The 22,295-nt window shown below is 39.4% G+C and overlaps 1 protein-coding gene across 1 annotated transcript in view; it reads left to right on the forward strand.

Annotated features, from left to right (window-relative positions):
* The window catches only part of LOC119419655 (anosmin-1), a 69,629-nt gene that overhangs the window by 6,421 nt on the left and 40,913 nt on the right, over window positions 1–22,295 (forward strand). The window contains exon 2 of the mRNA XM_037687014.1: window positions 2,387–2,434. Coding sequence (XP_037542942.1) covers window positions 2,387–2,434 — 48 coding nt within the window. The remainder of the gene's footprint in view (window positions 1–2,386; window positions 2,435–22,295) is intronic.

Below are 22,295 nucleotides of genomic sequence, written 5' to 3' on the forward strand. Positions count from 1 at the left end.
AAAACCCACAGGGATTTCAGTCATGGGACTAAATGATGCACCGGTGAGGGATAGGTAACGTTTTAATCAAAATTATGCCTGACAGAGCACAGGTGTTTTCTATCACCCAAAAGGACGTAAAAACTCCGAGTGCACAGCATACCCTTCAGCCAAATCAGCTCTGATTTCAGTTTCGTTCGGTAACAAAAACAGCTAGACCAGGTCTCATTAGTGCGCAGAGTTTTCTATTTTTCATCCTTATCTGGAGTCTTTTGAGAGGGAGATTCTCTGAAGACACGACCATCCAATCTTGGATTCCTTTGAAGCCATCTGACTGCTATCCTTGACTTTAAAAGCACAACACTTACTGGCACTGGATGTCAAATTAAACCTCCGTAATGATATCTTCCCTCCCAGTGTCTCATGGGAAATTTCTTCTGGATTACATTGTGAGAAAAGGCTTTGAACTTGACATTGAACTTAAGCAGACCCATTGCTTGCGGATCCCTAAAGTTTGGATGTCTTTCACAGCTTCATTGCGTTTATGGAGCGAACAGGGAACTTCCAGATCCCAAGCCCAGTTTCAGGTCATGGACCAAGTAACTTTGTGAATGTATTCTGAGCTCTCACTACTCAGTGAACTTGATAGTGTCTCCATTATCAAATATTTTGGTATGATGTGGTAGATTCAGGTCTGGGCGATGGAGTTCACCTTTGTTTTAGGCAGCTCTTAAACATCTTTAAGCTCAGAAAAATATTTTCACAGACAGCAAGTGTTCTATGTAGGAGCTTTGGCTATTTGTAGCTGTTGGACTGATGGTTTCTGGTTTAAAATGTAATATGTCTTTCCTTTCTTGGTGTCAAGCTTATTTACTTTATAGTTCATATCTTCTCAAGTAGAAAGCTTTGGGAAGTCTATGGATAATGCGTATTAAATCTGTTTTTAATGATTCTTTGAGCAACTTCAGTTTGGAAAAATGAAGTTTAATTTAGACCATATTGACAATCTATCAAGTCTGAGCAGGACCAAAACCAAAGTGGATTCCTGCCATCTTTAACCCGCCTGCTGCCCTTGGGTCTCGTGGGTAATTTTGACTTTAGGGCAGCAGGAGCGTTAAATATCTCCAGTCTCAACATGGTCAGTGATTCATGTTAATGCTGGTTATTTACAAAGTGTTTTATGGTTATTTTTGCATGTCCAGATGGAGGCAGCAGCAGGTAGCTGTAGCATTTCAAGCCAGTGATCCTATTTCTCCTGGAAAATTGGCAAAGTTCTAAATTTTTTTTAAAGTAACATTCACATAAATTGCTATAGTTACCATATTTTTCACTATATAAGTCAGCTTTTTGCATACATTAGCATGCCCTGCGACTTATTTGTACAACAAAGCTACTTATTTATAGTTTTTTTTTCTCAATATTTATAACCCAATTTTTGGCTGAGATCTGACGATTTCATTCATTCTGACACGGAAAATATTGGACACTATCATTTCAGTCACTAGAGGGCGCTTGACTGGTATGGCAAGCCAAGTCTGATTAATAGGTAGAAGTGGCTATTAATGAGACACTTGGCTTGCCATACAAAACCACCTTCTTCTCGCTCCAGAACTCTTGGAGCAAACGTCAAATTAGCTGCATTTTGCATTTTTTTTTTTCACTTTATTAGACACTTTTTTGACTTATACAACTTATACGGCGGTGCGATGTGTATAGCAGCCAGAACAGTAATTTTTTTTTATAATTGGAGTTTTAAGACATCAATCCTCTTTGGTACTAACTTTTAAAGAGATGAATTATCCCTTTAAGGTACTTGAAAACTCTATCCAAGCCCAGTTATGTTCAATAGAATATACCAACGTAATTCATTTAAAGGGATACAGGAAATGAACACTTGTGCATGAAATTTTACCCCTACTTGTTCTTCACTTGATAATCCTTCAAATTTACGCATTGAAACTTTACAGATTCACAAAACTATCAGGACCAAATGTCTAAGGGCAAAGGTGCCACCTGCATGGCAATTAGAGGAAATTTTCTGCACTCTTCACAAGAGTGCTTACATCAGTTCTTGCCTTGTTGACCTCGGGAGAGTTGTTGAGAGATCAAACAAATCCTCAGAGAAGCAGAGGTCACCGTGTTGTGAAACTGACCAGAGGTGTGCTCCAGCCTTGGTACAGTGACCCCACTTCTCCTCTGGGGTTATAAACACAGACTTAAAGTCAGTCTTCTGTATTACACTAATCAATCAGTAAGGTCAGACCTTAAGCAAAGCGGTGTGAGAGTATATCTTGACTGGAGAGAAGAGGGTCAAATTTACTTGTGCGTTTGATGGATGGATTGTTGTAAATGCATTTTCAACAGGATTCTGTGATGACTAATAATGTTTTTTTCTTCTCTTTCACAGAATAATGGGTCCTTGGTGTGGTGCCAGAATCACAAGCAGTGCTCCAAGGTAATGCACTTCCATTTCTTTCGTAAATGAGATGCATGCCACGCACACGCCTCATTATCAGGATAATGCAAGAAAAAGTGAACGAGTCACGACAGGACTCGTCTTGTCATGGCTCCGCGGCAGACATTACAAACGGTTGACTCTCATGAGGGGAAAAAAAACCCCCTTTTATCTTCAGTGATTATTCATGACTTTTGTTAATGCTCATTTCTCGTTCTAATTGGAATATGGTTTAATATGTGCATCTTCAGAGGACTAATGATCGTCTCTGTGTGAAAGCATAGCGTGATTTTCTTTTCTGTTGTCATTTGGAATCTTAGTCATCATGGCGTGCAGGGCTTGTTTGTGTTTTGTGCCCTGTCTCAAAGCGCGCTGATACAAAGCTGGTGTTGACAGCCCCTCTAAAAAGATAGTGCTGACATACTCCATCAGACTCTCCTGGAGCTGCTGACAAGGACCTCGGAAATGCGCCATAAAGACCATAGGCTGTAAGCATGACGGATCTGAAATAGGAGGAAGGATGCACTTGCAGAGTGTGGTCCAAGCAGTAATCTGTGCATGGCTTTCTATGCTGTCAGAGGTCTTCATCTCCTTACGCCAGCAGCTATATCAGGATTCATCGCCATTACATAAATATCCACAAGAGAACACGTCGCCCTTTCATGAAGCTGTGTATCTGCTTCTGCTCTCCTCTGGCTTTCCCCTAAAGCAGTAAAAACTTATCAAAATAACATATAGGAAGAGTGTTTCTGTAAAAGGGATGATAAATCGCATGTGGTTCCTCTGTGTGTTTATCAGCGTCTCTATCCACAGACAGAAGTCACAGAGGAATGTACAGTGAGAATTTGTGCAAACTGATTATTAATTGAAAAGTCTTTGAAAAACAAAGTGGTTTCAGTGTTTTTTTTTTTAAATTACTTATCAAGGCTTCATGTGTGCTGCTAATATTAATCACAATCAGTGTCTGGTATCAGTTGCCTGTGCTCAATTTCTGAATTCCCTTTTTGAATTTCAAATGTTTTCCTAAAAATTAGCATCTGATTTGGCTGCAGCAGCAGCTTTGTGCTACAAGTATAAATGTAGGTTACTTATCTTATCCTACTTACTATACGTTGTGCGATTGCTTTGGTTTACCCTTGCAGTAAAAGTACCCCCCCCCCCCCCCCCAAAAAAAAAAAAAAAAGATAACTTCAGATTTTTATGTGAGATTCTGGGAAAATGTTATTAAGAGTTAAGAATTTTCCACATTGCAGATTGATCTATGAATGACCTCAGTTTGGAGAAATGGTGAACTGTTCTGATCAGGTTCACAAGCTAGCGCCTTGTCCAAGCTGCTGTCTTGAAACTACTTGATTCTCCAATATTTTACAGCGGTTCATGTGGACTACCTCCTTTATTTGATAGTCCCTGCTGAAAGCATTCATTCATGCATGTTCTTTACCTGCTTTTGCATGCAGGGAAACTGGTTTCTATTTCCAGTGGTCATTGTGAGAGAACCGAGGTCCACCTTTGACATGTCACAAGTCGCTGTCAAAAGCAAAAGGATGGGGATTTTCACTACCATAACAAAAGTCAGCTCCTTGCACTAATCATCCCCAAGTCATTATATATGGTATTTTTGCATTGTAAGGCCCGGCCTGGCTGCAATTGGCCTGCCCTTATTCTCCATGGTTGTGTTTGCTATGAGCAGAGTGCCATCTCTATGTGGGTGGGGATCATCATATCAAAGCGCACAATGTCATATCCATCCATCCATTCATTAGCTTTATCTGCTTCTTCCTTATTTGTGACAAAACAATGGATGACATCAAGCTTGTGCTACTTCTCTTTGTTCTCCATATAATTCAAGAGCAACAAAAACAAAGCTAGAGAAGGCTGAGTGCTGAAAGACGATTACGGTAGCTATTGCTGACATCAAATCGGCCCCAACAGCACAGCCCGAATGGAACCCCAGGTCCCTGGATTCCAGGAATAGGGCTGGAAGTGGACTATAACACCAAATGTAAATACCGTATTTTCCAGTGTATAAGTCGCTCTGGAGTAGAAGTTGCATCAATCAAAAAAAGCATCATGAAGAGGAAAAAACACATACAAGTCACATTTATTATGCGTCACTGCTGACCCGTCGTGTTTATTATGCCTTTATTTAATGGTCAAAACGGCTTCATTTTGCCTGGGTGGTGCCATCGCAACCAGAGCCGCTAGCTTTCTAGCGTTCCTCCTCATTCACCAGCTGAATGAAGCAAACGTGCAAGGGAGGACTCGCTGTTGCAGTTCTTCAAAATTTAAAGTGTCAGTCAAAAATTGCGTTATGAATACGGAAAGAAAAAAAACGTATATAAGTCGCTTCGGCGTATAAATCGCAGGACTGACAAATCTATGCAAAAAAACTGCGACTTATATGCCGTAAAATATGGTACGCAGAACCCAGGCTGTGCTGTGCCGTTCTGGGCCGTGCCTTACACAGTCTCATGTTTAATAAAATGAGATTTGCTGGCTTCAGATGTAAGTAAAACAGTTTTCATAATCGGCTAATGAAACCACAAATGTTCAGAAACTTTTTTTTAAAAGAACTTCTTGTTCTTCTGGTTATAACAAGCCAGCCAGTTAGCACTTCTTTATCCCACATCTTTAAATGCACAAGGCTGGAATTGATGTAAGCCCTTTAAAAATAATGACATGTTTGTGTTGTGGCTCTATTGCTCTGACACTCTGCTGCACTGCCAGTTCAGTTTCAAGGGTTCTCCAAATTTAATTAATTTAATTGCATCCAAGGTCTTGGTTCAGCCATTCAGGATTGCAGGGGGCAGGGTTTGGTGCTCAAGTTCAATTTGTAGAAAGAAGTTGATGTTTTGGGAGCAAACATCACCACACTTCAATTCCACATCAGTGGTTCGAGTGCACACTCGGGGCTTGGATCAAAACAGATCTATTGTGGCCACTCTTAACAATTCTGCTAAATGGGCCCACGCTGTATACAGTGGGTCGCAGTGAATAGCTCTGCAGCCGCTGATTAGCCTCTTGACTTCATGAACGGCACACAGTCAAACAGAAAGACAAAGACATGGCCCTGGGGTGGATGTGTGAAGGCAGATGTGTCCATTAAGACGCTCTGTTAAGAAACCTTTGAGTAAGTAAAAGTAAAGAATGCCTGTTTAATAGTTGCACCAAAGATGCTATGTCCCTGTACGTAAAATCAAATGCTACATTAGTGAGCAGAACTTGATTCTGGTCATTTTGTATGCCGTGCCCAGAGTCGACCCCCGCCTTCAGCTTCACTATTGTCATGATAATTAAACTGCTTACCCTCGCTCTTCAGAACAGACTGAGGTGGCATTTGTAGAGGGGGGGGGGGGGGGGGGTCATTATAATGCCATACCACAGGACCAGCAGACAAACAACAGGGAAGCAACAGGAAAGTGGGCATTTCCATGAACTATTGAACTATTATCATTTTGTTTCCTTATCGTCCAACCTTGAGGAGTTTAGATACTCTTATTGAAAGCGATAAAACTCCCCAGTGTTGTTTTTTTCCTCTGCTAGGACAAAAACATAGGTTTTGTGTGTGGCTAATTGGAGTTTATGCAAAAACAGCCAAGAAGCTTTCCACTTTCAGATCATAATGGGCCACAATCCCCTCTGGGATTAATAAAGTCATTTATCTATCTGTAGTTACTGGGGTCATTCTCCCCCCATGGGTGTGATCCAGGCTCCACATCAAAAGCCAGCATCGACTCAAGGCACCAAAATGCTGGCGTGCAACAAAGTGTCATGCTTCATTGCACTAACGTCTCTCAGGGAAGGACTAGGAGAAAGGACATTATGTCTCAATAAGTTAGCCACAGGAAAGAGCTCATTGCTTTTCATTTTTGGAGGTGTTTGATGTGTTTCTTCCAAGAACAGTGACATGTTTTATAAAAATGCGTAAATTTTCTTTTATTTACACTGATACCTTACTGATTAAGAATGATCAAAGACTGTACATAGATACAGCAACTTTGAAAACATATATATATATATATATATATATATATATATATATATATATATATATATATATATATATATATATATATATTACCTGTAATACATTTTATAAAAAGAAATGGTGATTGTTTGATGGAAAACTACCGGTGGTCAGATATGTCTTTCACCGATGTCTCCGGTTTTTCTTCTAAGGGTTCTTTCCCATCCGTCGCACTACAAGCTGCAAATTCCAGCACAAGAATAACAAGTGTTTACTCTTTTGATTACATGTGGCGTTCTCTTTTCTCTTGTTGGAGCATTCGGTGTGTCCCCCCTTTCTTATTAAGTAACAATCACTGGAATGCTACTATGTCACATTCAAAAGTGTTTTTCAAAGCCCACTGTCAACTCCCTCTACCCTTACCAGCCCCCACATTTTCTCACGCCAAAATGAAATGGGCAACCTTCTTCCTTAGTTGTTCTGTCTGCTTTCAGGGTTGGTTGAATCGAAAAGCTTGTTTGCTGGGAATAGGACACTTTCCCTTAAAGGTTTTATAATGTTTCACATTTGGTTCGAAGGCTCTTGTGCATTCATTCTTGCCTTTAGTATATTTTGATTTTAGTCATGACTATGAGGTTCTGTCATCTTGATAACTTTAAATAAAAATATCACTTTTTCACATAAGTTTAACATTTTTAAGTATGTATTACACAATCTAATTGTTTTAATTTAAAATTAATATTACTGCAGAACCTTAAATAATACCACATTGCTATATTATAGTTAGTTTAATTTTGTTGCACAGATACACACGAGGATAGTAAAGTAGCTCAAGTGAAAGTATTCAGTTACTCTGTCTAAAATAGATAAAAACATTTAAGAAATTGTATGTTTCTTCGTCTTCTATAGTAATTGTTCATAAACATTTTAAGGTTCTGAGCTGCAAAATAACAGCTGCAGAGGTTTATGATTCCATCTATTACTGGGTAAAATGTTTTTTTTTTTAATGTTTTATAACAACTATTAAATATTGTCATATTAGCGGTCACCTTTAAATTCTATTTGATTTTTGGTAATCCTTTCAACCTCTCAACTTTTTCATGATTTACTGTGGGTCCTTAAACCCCATTTTTGGAACCACTGGTGTACAGAGACTCATGTTAGCAGCCTTTATACTCAAACCAATAGACTGTTGATTTATCTACATTAAACTTCATAAACAAATCTCATTGGGATAGCTGAAATAGCTTCAGAAATAGTGACCACATAAAACATTCTCATAAAAAGGTTGGAAAATTTAATATACAGTCAATGTTCACAGAAAGTACAAGATTCCAAAATTAAACTTGAATGCAGCATACAGGCATTGTTTTAATTATTTCAAGAAGTAGTTTAATTTAATCTGGGATTCTAGAAGTTTCTATTTTTCTGTATAATATAAATATATGTATATATATATCCTCAAAAAAGAGTAGATTGATGAAAGCCAAACCAGTCCCAGTAGAGTGAGTTGATGCAGACCACCCACTGTGCCCCTGACCAGCAGATCGTTTTAAAGGATTTAATGTAGTATTTCACAGGGCTTGGACTGATGGAATAGGAGACCGAGACGGGGTACAGGTAGGGCAGCCGATCTGCGACCAGAAAGTCGCGGTTCGACTCCCAGCCATTCCCACATTGTTTTGTCTCTGAGCAAGACACCTAATCCCCAATTGCTCCCCGGGCACCTACATAGTTGCCCACTGCTCCACGTGGGTGTATCGCACATGCGATGGGTTAAATGCAGAGAACTAATTTAGTCATTTTATGGGAACATACAATCTCAGACTTCCCTAGTTGGCAACCCAAAATTGAGAAAACATTATGAGAAAATGTTTCAATTGTAGTTTTCTTGAATTCTGAGTATTTGAGACCAGTGAGCAGTGTGGCCATTTTTTAATTTATTTTTTGGTAATTAAATAAATTGGAACTTATGCTCATATGCACGACTTGCAAAGCTATATTCTAGACCATGCACTTTGTTTTCTTGCCCACCTTCATCTACATTGTACCCGCTTTGTTTCCACCTTGACCAACAAACACAGACCAGTGAGAGACAACCGTTAGTAACTGTGTTTTTAAAAAGATGTACGCAAAAGTTCAAGTTCAGTGTTCTTTATTGTCATTTGCATCACATGTGGTACATGAGGTGGAACGAAATTGTGAGCTCAAGGTCCCCGTGACACCCAACAATGGCAAAAATATAAAGTATAAAATGAAACCGTATAAAAGGGTCTAAGCTATTTGCTAAGATAACGCTAAACAAACACTAAATGATGCTAAAAGATCTAAGATATACGCAAAACACTAATAATGTAAGATAATATGGTGTATTAAACCGTAGCCTGAACATGAGTCTGTTGTGAGCAGATGGATATGAATACATCAGCATAAAGGCAAGAAATCAGCAGCAAGAATAATCAGCAGCACAGATGAAGTAACATCATCAATTAAAGTGGCATTACAGTGGTTATTCTGGTTAGAGAGTTATGAGTCTTCACAGCTTCAGTGTAGAAGCTGTTCTTCAGTCTAGTGGTTCTACACTTGATAAGATAAGATCAGGTAAGATAAGATAAGATAAAACTTTATTGTCCACCAAGGTGGAAATTTGTCTCTCCAACCATAAAATAAAACTCATTCATACAATCAAAATATCAACAATTTGTGCATAGAATAAAATACTTGGCATACCATAGGTCGATGTTATCATTTGGTTTGGTTAAGAATGGTGATTGCACTCGGGATAAATGACTCCTCAATGGAAATAATGCTCCTCAAACTTTTTCCTAAGGGGAGCGGGGCAAAAAGTGTGTATGCTGGGTGAGTGGGGTACTTCATGATGCAGGTGGCCCTCCTCCTGCATCTGGATGTGTAGATGTCTGTGATGGCAGGGAGGCTGACTCCAACAGACTTCTGTGCAGCCTTCACCACTCTCTGCAGAGCTTTTCTTTCTGCAGCTGTGCAGCCTCCATGTCACACGTTGAAAAAAGTAGAAGATCTAAAGAAAATGTAAAATATTAAATGAGCTAATGTTATTGTAGTTAATGATTTAAAGTCAATAGGGTTATTGTACAGGGTACTACAGTAATTCCTTTTTATCATTCTGCTTTTTGTAAAGTAACTTGGGGAACCCAACAAATTTGTATTAGCCAGTTAGCAAGCATGCAGTAAGCTATTTATTTCACTGGTAGACACAGTAAAGTTTGTAGTTTGTTGTAAATGTTTGCTTCAAAACAGAATTAGCTTAAAAGGTTATGGGCAAGTGCATCTCTTCTGCTAATCAAGCCATAAATGTCTGTTTTTTTGCTGCCGGAAGCATTTTAAAAAGGCAATGTCTTTTTTTAATGAGAGGGAAAAAGGTTGTGGTGAATTTCCTTCTTTTGGTCGTAACACAGCTGACTGACAGCTTGCAGTGACAGGTTCTGTCAGTGACAGTCTGGCTCTGTCATCTCAGTTAAAATAAAAGAAACGACCTGAACGCAGTGACCAAAAAACTTCGACACTGTGACTTTTTAAAACCGTGATATACCTTGAAACCATCTCCTGCCTAATAAAAAAACAACAGAAAAAGTAAATGCTTGTCGGTAGTTTTACAGCTGGGCATGGCCAGTTTTGTTGGGTGTTTGGACAGACTTCAGAGCACCTTTTGCTTATGTTGGGGCCAAACATTCATAGCACCTCGGTGTGTTAGTCACATTACCAGCACCAACACCTCAGAGCGAGCTGGGTTCAACAATCAATCATGTTTGAGTCTGGATGTCCTGCCGGTGTATGTGCATGTAACAATTTTAGAACCAGTTCTAGCTCATATAATGAGGATTATTCGAGGTGGTACTGTCTTGTAAAGAGGAAGCACTGCAGTTCTTCTTCTTTTTTATTATCATCTACTTTGAGACAGCATGTCGGTGTGTGTGTGTGTGTGTGTGTGTGTGTGTGTGTATGTGTGGGTGGCAGAGGAGTGTGAAGCCCGGCTGGTCAGTCCCAGCAGGAAAGGCCTGATCTGGACATGGTTGTTAAGTTTCATTGGTTAACAGGGGGGTCGCTTCATTGGCTGCTATCTGTGCAGCTCATTATTCACATGGTGGGTGGCAGCAGGGAATGAAAACCCCCACAGCAAAAAAAAAAAAAAAAAGACATAACCATAGTAGAGGAGGCAAAGACACTCGTGGAACTGCAGTTTAGACCACTTCAGTGGTGAAATCGTACAATCTAAAGCTGCTCTTTGCAACGCAACCTGTTCAGTATCGGAACGACGAGCACAAGGAGAAAAACACTCGTACCACCCCGGTGCTTTTCCTGATCCTGCAAGGCAAAAGATGGCTTTGAAATAGTCGTTTATTTTTGAGATAATCCAACTTTCACAGATCGCCAGATTTCCCATGTTCTCCCTGTCAGGCTGGATTTCATTTTCCTGAAGGATTAATGTAATCAAAGCTGCTGTGAAATCCTCTTTTAGGAATAACGACCAAGTCGCGCTGACACAATCTGCCGTCATCCTAATGTTTATTTTCAATCAGTTCAAATATTGGCTGAAAACACAAATGAGTTTTTTTTTTCCCTCTGAACCTCCCATGTTGTTGGAGGAAATAAAAAAAAAATGACAACAGTTCAGCCTTGAATGAATGTAATATTTTGCCCTCATGCTGAAACGACAGAGTCAAGAGTCACTTTGGTGAATGGAAGATTAGAATGTAAGAATCTTACAGCTGATGTACTTGGAAGGTTGGGGGTGTTATCGCTCCTCCACTCGGAGCCACCTCGTCCCGCTGATAAATCGCTGAGATTGTGTGTGACAGTTTCAGGACAACTGCAAACCAGAATTTATATCTACGTCGGACTGATCAACAGCTATGTTAACCCCAGACTTGGAAACGAGCTCTTCAACCCAGTGATTTTGTACCTTTAGATACCTCGATTGTACACGTGCGAGAGGTAAAGAAAACGGCTTTTCTTTTCTCGTGTTTTTAATTTATTGTTGTACTTTTATGTTGGCGCTTCTGTTTGCTTTCTCCACCTACACAAGTCATCCTTCTCGGCATGCTCAGGTTTGCCCTCTTTGTTCTCCAAACTGCAACATAAACAGAAGGGCACGCACCCAAGAGTACAGACGGGCTTTTACGTCGGTTTTAAGGCTGAGCACCATTTTTCAATTTGAAAGTGACACCATTCAGCGATAAGTCAAACTGAAAGCTTGAGAAAGCTAGGAGGATTAGTGTTTTGAAACTCTTAACAGACTAGATGATGTTGGAATGTGACTGGAGCTTGGAATTAGGACGGCTTTTCTCCCCCTCAGACGATTGTTGTTCTTCATGTAGCTGGCCTACATTGGGACAAAATCTCCAAGTCTGGTCTTATTTGATTTGAGATAGAGTTGAGGAGGGGGAGGAGGAGGCTTTAGACAACCTGAATGGTCACTACAAAGATGAACCATCGTCTTGTTCACAATCTCCAGGGACTCACTTGACTGAAAAACAGCTTTTGATAGTATTAGTTCATTATTGTTGCTGTGAATCAACAGGAGTGACTAACTTAAATTGACAGGGCTCTGTCAAAGAAGCGTTTCATGACATGATTTCATTTTCTGCTCTGCTTCCATTCCTATGTTTAAGTTGGAATTCAAACATCACTCCTCGAAGGAACGCCTGCCACCCACGATCTTACACACCAAGGTTTTAAACTGAACATCTCCTGTGATTGGTTGATGCTAATAGTATATGTTGGGGATTACTCTCAACTAATACTACACTGAATTTAAGCTCAATAGCTACAAAAACACTTGAGTTAAAGCCATGTTTGTGTTTGTGTGCTTGCTGAGAAACAGCTGAAATTAGCTTAAAAAAACATGCTGAAATATAGCTGAAAAGGTAGAACACGCTTAAATTAGCAGAAGAAAGCAGAAAGAACATTTTTGCCCATATAGGCTTAAAGAAGCAAACAAAAGTAGAAAGTATCTGAAAAAAGCAGAAATTTGCTCACACACACACAAAACATCCAACCAACCAAACAGACAAACGACAACAACAAAAAACAGCTGGAGCACATTTTTGCTGAATTAGGCTGAAAAAAAGCTGAAAGAAGTGCCAAAAAAGTGGAATTAGCTGAAAAAACTAAAATTAGCATAAAACGGATAAATATTAGCTGAAATAATTTAACCAGCATAAAAAAACTGAAAGGAGCATAACAAGCTGAAATTAGCAGAAAGAAGTTAATTATGTGGAAAGTAGCAGAAACTACCACAAAAAGCTTGAAAACAGCAGAAATTAGTTAAAAATGCTATAAAGGTAGCTGAAAAAGTAGAACAAAGTAGAAGAAAGCAGAAATAACTCAATTTTGCCCAATTAGGTTGAAAGAAGTTTAATGAGCACAAAAAGTGAAAATTATCTAAAAAAACATCTGAAATTAGCAAAAAAACAAAAAAAAAACAGTTGAAAAGTAGCTAAAAAAGCAGAAAAAAACTTAAGTTACATAAAGGGAGTGGAGAGAGCATATTTGTGCTGAATTAGGCTGATAAAAGTTTAAATGACTGCAAAAAAAAGTTGAATTAGCCAAAAAAGCTAAAAATTAGCATGAAACAGCTAAATAGAAGCAAAATAGCTGAAACTTGCATAAATAAGCTGCAATGAGCATAAGAATCTAAAGATTTGAAGGATATAAAATGATCTCAATTCATTTTTTTATGAGAAGAAAAATGGTAGAAAAGGCTAAATATTTCAAAAAGCTAAAGTTTCAGCAATACCAAAGTCCCAGCAGGATTGTCCTGAAAGAGCTGAATGTTTCGATATATGATTTGTTGAAATAGCTTAAACTGTGGGACGAGGAAGATGCCGAAAAACGTACAGAAGAAAAATGGATCACAGCAGTGTGAATGCGTCATATAAACATTCATACAATAACCTGTCAACATACATTTTCATTCAACCTTTATTTAGACAGGTAAATCCCATTGAGCCTCGAGGACTCATTTACCAGAGAGACCTGAATTTAGTGATTACTTCCTGAGAGGTTCATCTAGTAGGTGAAGAGATGTTTTGCTAACAGACAGATAATTACATCATTGCCTGCTTTCATGGCAGCAGACCATGGAGAGAGTTTTGGGGGTAAATACAGTAAGCATTGTGCGGTCTTTTCACAGAACAATGGGGAGGGTTTAGCTTTCCCATGGTACTTTGAGGTGAAAGGCCGCCGGCCTCTTTATCACCGATCTGGCCCCCTGCGACGGATACATCCTGTTGAATCTAATCATCTCAGAAAGTAAACTGAGCCCAGAAGTAGGTGATAACTAAGTAAGGCTTGGGTTACACCCACTGTAATTTAGACACAACACCGCACGAGGCGGCTAACCCACCTGAACGAGCCCTTATGAAGGGAAGGTGCGCGTGCACGTATGTGCATGTGTGTAAAGCTTCAGAGTCTTGAAGTTTTAAATGAACTGCTATAGCGTTCCGCAGAAAACAAAGTGCGGATCGGGCTGAGCTGTGTGGGCCTTTTTCTGCTCATAAATAAGGCAAGCGCCTCTGATTGTTGGATAAATGTATAATTCATGCCGTGCCCCTCCTTCTCTTCTTTTTCTTCTTCTTCTTCTCCGCACTTTCTGCCAAGCTATTCCTTTTCAGTTCTTTGTTGTCTGCACCCTCAACTGCATTTAAATTAATAATTAAAGGGATGCTCGGGGAGTGTCAGCGGTACCACCTGCTGGTTTCCTCTCGGGGTCTTGGAGGCTGATTTTGCAAACAAGACACAAAAAGGTCGGGAGGACTTAAGTTTAATTTTCACCCCCTCCAAAACTGGAAGAACAAGGAGATTTAGTTGCTTGTAACGATGACAGGATTATGACAGTGGAAAAACTCACAGCATATGTTTGTTCTGGAGCTGCAAAACACCTGGAGGGTTGAGGCATATGTCATTATTTGTTGAGGGGAAACTTGAAGCAGCCCACATTATCCTCAATTAATCAGGTTGTTCTTTTTAAACTCATTTATCACATCTAAATGTTGTGGATTAAAAGAAATTAAATAAAATGTGCAGGTTTGGATCACTTATCAAATGCTAATTATTAGCAGGAATTGACATTGTTGTAATGTATGCTGTTGGAAATTATATGCACATCATTGATGTATTTTAAAAAAAATAAGTTTGACAGATGAACAAAAACTTGCATCTGTTTTGTTCATCGTTTTGACAGACTTAGATTGAAAGAAGAAAACGGAGAGCTACACATTTTTTGAACAAAATACTGTAATTTACTGTTACCCACCTTTTGCTTGCAGACAGTAACGTAATAGCTTGTGTTTGTGTTTGCATGTCTGTCTGTTAGCAAAATGTCTCATGAACCACTGGACAGATAATAATGAAACTCTCAGAAAGTAATCACTAGATGCACATCTGCAACTGATTACATTTTTGAGTCAACCAAATTCAGTATGGCTGTCACAGCTAATCAACCTTAGCGAGCACAAAAATGACAACAACCCCAGTCAGTTTTGTAGATATTGAACTAATTTTTAGCATGGTGGTAGCCAGAAGTCACTCTCTTCACATACTTTAGCAGATTGTGCAATTTCTTTGTTTTAAACTTTGAATTGTTGGAGTCAGCCCTGTCTGCCTGTTAGCAAAATATCTCAAGAATCAGAGAACATAATTTATAGAAACTCAGACAATAATCATTGGATGCACCTTTAAAGACACTCAAACATCTACACCTCCAGATGCGGGAAGAGGGCCACCTGCATCATGAAGGACCCCACTCACCCAGCACACACACTTTTTGCCCCGCTCCCCTCAGGAAGGAGGTTAAGGAGCATTAATTGTAGAACCACTAGACTGAGGAACAGCTTCTACCCTGAGGCTGTTAGACTCATGAATCTCTAATCAGGATAATCACTGTGAAAAAAATCACATCATGTTGCTGCTGATCTGTTTCATGTTGCTGCTGATCTGTTTCATGCTGCTGCTGATCTGTTTCATGCTGCTGTGTTCATTCATACTCACCTGCTCACACAGACTCATGTTCGTGCTGCCGTTCGGCGTATTGTGTTTTATGCTACTAGTGCTTAGCATATTTTTAGTTGACGTTTTTCTTAGTTCATATCTTAGTTCTTATTACTGTTTTTCTTTTACATGTTATACTTTTGTTGGATGCAACTGGGACCCTGTGTACACAATTTCGTTCCACCACATGTACCACATATGGTGCGAATGACAAATAAAGAATCTTGAATCCTTGAATTAAGCTGATTGTCTGTAGTTAATTTGATTCAAGATGGCTGCCACAGCTTATTCACCTTGGCAAACACAAAAACAGTTATTATCAAGTCATTTTTACCAATACAGAGCTAAAGTTTGGTGTGGTAGTGGCTAAGACACTCCAGGTTTTAACAGATTGTGTAAGGTCTTTGCCTCAAACTTAACTGTTAACTGTTGAAGTTAACCATGTCTGTCTGTTAGCAGAATATCTCATGAACTATAGTACAGATTTTAAGGAACTCTTAGTAAATGGTCACTGGATGTACACCTACAATTCTGAGTCAATTCAAGATGGCTGCCACAGCTAATTATCATAAAGGAAAAAGGACCAAACCACAGTCAGTATTGTGTGATCATGCATATTGATATTTTCATGATTTCACCCTAAAAGCTACAATTCCACCATTTTTCTAGATAAAATGATCTGAAAGTTGGCGTGCGATGTTGTCTTTTCATAAAGCAATGCTCGTCTTTTAATTCTTACTACCCATATGTGCCCATTTCTCTGAGCTTTGTCGGATTCTTGCAGAGGCTCAAAAATAATGGCAGATAAAACTGAACAACTACAACTGTGATCTTTTATTTTCTCTGAAATATCAGACTAACCTTGTTATGAATATTAAAAACGTCAAGGCTGATTCTATCAGCTTTGATGTGCCAACAAAATATCGCTCCTCTGTATCTCACGAAATGTGGCATTTAGATAAGCGCCCTCCTGCTGATGGAAAAGCTCATTTGAGTTCACTGCGTGTAGAATTACTGACGCTCATCTGAAGTGAGCCCGCTGTTAATCTTTGTGCTCTACCTGATCCAGCCCAGTCTGCTCAGCATACACCTATGCTGATTCACGGCCGTTTGATAATTAAATACACCAGCTCTCACAGGCTCAGCACGCTGTAAGGTCACGTTAGGTTGAGGAAATAGTCTGCCTATCGTTTTTCTGATTTACTTTCTATTTTACAGTCCTTTGGAAACGGCACATCAGAGACGAATCACAAAGTCGTACTAGCATATGATTTTACACTCGATCAGATCACAGCTCAAGAGACTGATGAAATATGTCCCGGCGTGGTTAAACCTGAAAGGAATTCTCTGCCATGGATGAAGATGAAGGTGAAGGAAACAGGAGTAGACTATATGTCCTCATAAAGTGCTATCACACTAAACAGTTCTGAAGACTTCCCAAGGAAAAGTGGGGACTTCTAGGAAGATTTTTATTTTCTGCTTGCATTTGTTTTGATGACAGACACCCTGAATTAGCGCAAGAGCTCAACAGTGGTTGGGATGCAAAACAAAATATAATGCATTTTATTGCTTACACTATATCAGTAAGGTGTGTTTTAACATGTTGGTGCTTTCTTCTTCTTTTTTTTTGTTTTAGTTTTCATACTAGGAGTAGGCAATTTAAGCAAAGAACACTCTCCTTCTATTCACTATTTCTCCTCAAGTGTTTGTTCCTGTCTAACCACTGGGCTAATAGATCAGCATGAAGGGAGTCTGCACATTTTCCAGGAGTGAAGCTGAGTTCACTTGAGACCATAGTTTCCACTTTTTAAGCCTTTCAAAAGAAACTATGATGGTAGAAAGACACTGGGGGGGGGCTCCATGTTCTTCTTTTTTGTGGGGAGGCTGATAATTAGAGTTGCATTCAGGCCTAATAAAATTCGAACCGGCCCGAGCCCATAGGCGTTTTGTCCGAGCCCGATCTGACCCGACTAATTAACTGTAATTAGAGGCCCGAATCCAGTAATAAAAAAAAAAAAAAGATTTTACTGTTTTTGTAAGCAAATCAGTTTAACACAATAGCTTTAAAAACACATTTCAAATGAAAGGAAGATATATAAGATTTCTTGTTTATTAACAAGAGTCAGCGGATTATTATAGTTATTAATGATCAGCAGGAACGTGCTGCTGATGATCCGGTTGTCCATCTGAAGCTTAACGGGACTTTTTCTCATGTCTTTCAATCGGCCGGTCGGACCTGAGCGTGCACCTGACACACATCAGCAGCTTTCACTGTGCTGGTTTTGTAGAGTGAGTTATCCCGTTTTTTAGCTTTTGCTTTAATACTTTCCAGCTCCATTATGTCACTTGTTGTGGGTCAATTGTAAATCCTCAGATGTGTGATAAAAGCAGGGCGGGCGGGCGGGGCCACATGCACAATTGTTGCGCAATGCGCCAGCGCTACTCTCTCTTTTCACGGTCGGATTAACTTCTGCACTCTTATTTTATTTATTTCCCATCCTCAACATACTGTATAAACCTACTGCCTCCTCCTCAACAAGTAGATTAACACAATTTTATATTGTGCATTCTTATTTCATTTTTCAAATCAATTCAATTTATTTATATAGCTCCATATCACAACAAAGTTGTCTCAATGCACGTTACAGGAGCATTCACATACACAGAAAAGCCAATTAGTAAAGTTCTCTATCTAAGGAGGCCAGCAGACAAGTTGAATCTTGGCTTCGTCGCAGTCTCCCATCCTGAGCAAGCACAGTGGCAACAGTGGAAAGGAAAAACTCCCTTTGAACAGGAAGAAACCTCCAGCAGAACCAGGCTCAGTACAAGCGGCCATCTGCTTTGACCAGCTGGTTTGATAGGACAGAAAGGAGAGACAGACAAACACAGAATGGCAGGTCCAGATATAGGTCCAGGTGTATCTGAAAGACAAAAACACATGTTAAGGATAGAAAAATAATTACAAATACGAAACAGGTTGATCAGAGTAAGTAAAGAAAAGCATAGTGAAAAAAATGTGGTCAGTTTGTCCTCCAGCAGTCTAAAGCCCAGTCTTAAAACTGGACAGTGTGTCAGCCTCACAGACAGAAACTGGAAGTTGGTTCCACAAGAGAGGAGCCTGATAACTGAAAGATCTGCGTCCCATTCCGTTTTTGGAAACTCTAGGAACCGCAAGTAAACCTGCAATCTGAGAGCGAAGTGCTCTGTAAGCAAAATATGGAACAATAAGATCTGCAACATAAGATGGAGCCAGGTTGTTGAGAGCTTTGTAGGTTAGAATTAAGATTAGGGCTGCAACTAACGATTATTTTAATAATCGATTCATCGGCCGATTATTTTTTCGATTAATCGATGAATCGGCAAATTTTTTTTAAAATAAACGATGTTTTAATTTCCACCCCTTTATTCCAAAATTGAACATTTGACTGACATAGGAATTCACACAAAAAACAGGTTGCTATTTGACTATTCTGTTAGTAAAATATTGAATAATAAAAAATAAAAGTTAGTCAAATAGCTTAAAAAACTAAATGTACACAAAAATATATACAAATGTGTCTTTATACCTGCACAATATGTAGTTGCTTTGTAAAATGTGTCCTTGAGGGAAGAGTGTAACTTGGATTAAAAGTGTGGATCATTGCAACCTGGATTAAAAGTGTGGATTATTGTAACCTGGATTAAAAGTGTGGATTATTGTAACCTGGATTAAAAGTGTGGATTATTGTAGTGAAGCCTTCGTCTTCAACCATCGACAGAGGCCTCGTGTCAGTGACGATCATGTTCAGGATGATTTCAGTGAAGACAGCTGCTGCTGTGGTGTTCATGATGTCTGTCCATCATGAAGGATGTTGTTATTGTTGTTGTTTTCTGGAATGAGAGTAAATATGTATTATAGCATAATTTACAGCAACTCAAGACATGCCTTGTTTCACTTACAGCGTTAGGTTCAGGCAAAAGTAGCTAAAAGAGCAATTAAACACACACACACACACACACACACACACACACATCTATATAAAATACTTAATTAATAATAATAAATAATAATGAATTTAATTTGTAACGCACTTTTAATTAACAAAAAATTACACACATTTGAGTAGATGTAATAAATTACTTTAATTCCTGTTTAAATGCAATTCATCCTGCCATACCTGCAGTGTCTCCAGACTTTGCCAGCAAATTAACAGTTGAAGCTTAATCATTAAATTATTATCTTTGTGTTAGATTTATTTATAAATCACATTTAACCACTGATTGTACTATCCATCCATTTTCTTTACCCGCTTATTCCATTTTGGGTCACGGGGGTCGCTGGTGCCCATGTCCAGCAATCACTGTGCGAGGGGCGGGGTACACCCTGGACGGGTCGCAAGTCCATCACAGGGCCACATAGAGACAAACGAGACAAACAACCATTCACTCTCTCACTCACACCTAGTGACAATTTAGAGTTACCAATCAGCCTAACATGCATGTTTTTGGTCTGTGGGAGGAAACCGGAGTACCCGGAGAAAACCCACGCATGCACGGAGAGAACATGCAAACTCCACCCAGAAAGGCCCCTGGACCGGGGTTTGAACCAAGGACCTGCTCGCTGAGAGGCAGCAGCTCTACCAGTTGCACCACCGTGCTGCCCTGATTGTACTAATTAAATTAAATAAAAACTAACACACATTCTCTATCCTTGTAACAAACAGCAGCTTCAGCTACCAGACAGACTGACGTTACGTTTTCTCTCTTGAAACAGAACAATGTGTTAAATTGTAGAGACTCACCTGCAACACATGAAGAGTTGTATCAGCTGCAGCTCCTTCCTCCTCCTCGTGACTCCGACATGTTTACGTTTTATCTCCGTGGTTCTCACGTGTCGTGTCGGCGATTTTCAAAGCGGCATGCTTTTCATTTTTTATCTTTGTGAAGTTCTCCCACTCTTTGGAGGACTTGGGTCGAACAGTTTTCGCTGCGTTGGTCATTTGTAAAATGTACTTATTTTCCTTTGAAAACAGCCTCTGCTTTGCTCCCCCCACGCTCTGTTCAACTCACGCTGCAGTTTTTTTTTTTTAAACTTTATTTTGTCAGTCAGCATTGACAATGAACTGCCCGTGAACAAAACAAAATGGCTCCGCAGCGCCGTGAAAGACGCATAATCGTGCGACACAACGAATCGATAATGAAATTCGTTGCCAACGCTTTTAATCATCGATTTTTGTCGATTTTATCGATTCGTTGTTGCAGCCCTAATTAAGATTTTGAATTCTATTCTGGACTTGACAGGGAGCCAATGGAGAGAAGCTGAAACTGGAGAGATATGATCTCTCCTACTAACTCCAGTTAAGACTCTGGCAGCAGCATTTTGGATCAACTGAAAACTTTTTAAAGAAGTATTTGGACACCCAGATAATAAACCATTGCAATAGCCCAGTCTAGAAGTGACACAAGCGTAATGTTTTTCTTTGTGCTGTATGATTCGTAAAACTGCATCAAAAACCCGAGACCGAACCGGCCCGCCAATCAAGCACAGAATTTTGGCCCGACACGGTCAGAAATTGGGGTTGGGCACGGGCTTGGGTCAGAAATCACAACTCTAGTAAGAATTGTCAGAAAAAAGCCATTAGGAAAACACATAGTTCATTAGCAGGTGTTGTTGTCCAGTCCTGTGTTCAGCTACTCAACATACACTTATCAAAGTTAGACCAATCACTGGACACTTATACACCTTATTGTTTTTTGTCCTAGAAAATGACCTTTTCTGTGATGGGAGTTATTCAGAAAGACAAAAAAAAGTGTATGAGTTAAGACTGTTTTACCGTGAAGTTAAACAAAGTTGGTGCCATTTCTTTAATGGTTATACCATGGCTTTTTTTTGGGAGCTGAATGTCTGACAGTTAATGAATGATGGACAGGCAGAATATGTGGAATAAATAAAATAATCTATCGGCTGTAAAAAGATGGCGACCCAGTTATGTTTGAGCTTACAAAAAGTACTCCTGGACAACTTCAGTTCCAAAGCTAAATCAATACACTGAAATTTTATTTTCTATGTAATGATTACTTAACAATATTAAAAGAAATTCCCTGACAGCTCTGATGGATTAAACTGGAGTGGGACTCCTTAACTTTAAATATGGACCTAGAATCTGTGAAACACTAATCAATTGGATGTGCAATTATTTACACTCTGGCCCTGACCAATTCTTTGTTCATGAAGTTTCTGCTGCCACAAGCTTAAAACCACTCTCATGGCCCATTCTTTACACACTTGTTATGAGGAGGACAATTGAATTTTACATATGTTTAAGTGTGTTGTCTAAACTTAGACGCATACAAAATGCTACTTTTTTGAGGGGAAAAAAGTTTGTCAGTAAAGCGTGTCCTCCTCCCAGTTGGACATGCATGGAAAACCTTCCTAGAGTGGTGTCCAGGGGGTATTCTTACCAGATCCCTGAACCACCTCAACGATGTGGAGGGACAGAAGGCTCTACTGTGAGTCTTTCCTGGATAAAGAGATGGACAGGGTTAAACTGGGCTTTATGAGGATTTGAATCCTGGGTTAAAACCTACACGAATACTGCATAGTAAGCAGAAAGTTTCCATAGAGAGTATGGGTGTGGGTTTTGTAGATGTCTAATCTCAGTTTCTGAAAATACACTGAACAAAAATATAAACGCAACACTCATGCTCCCTCACAACTTGCAATATCTGTGGCATTGTGCTGTGAAAAATCTGCACATTTTAGAGTGGCTTTTTATTGTGGTCAGCCTAAGGCCCACCTGTGCAATAACCTTGCTGTCTAATGAGCATCTTGATATGCCACACCTGTGAGGTGGATGTATTATCTCAGCAAAGAAGGAGTGACCACTA

The sequence above is a fragment of the Nematolebias whitei genome, chromosome 13 (genome assembly GCF_014905685.2).
Source record: "Nematolebias whitei isolate Nwh7 chromosome 13, NemWhi1, whole genome shotgun sequence".
In the NCBI taxonomy this organism is placed as follows: Eukaryota; Metazoa; Chordata; class Actinopteri; order Cyprinodontiformes; family Rivulidae; genus Nematolebias; species Nematolebias whitei.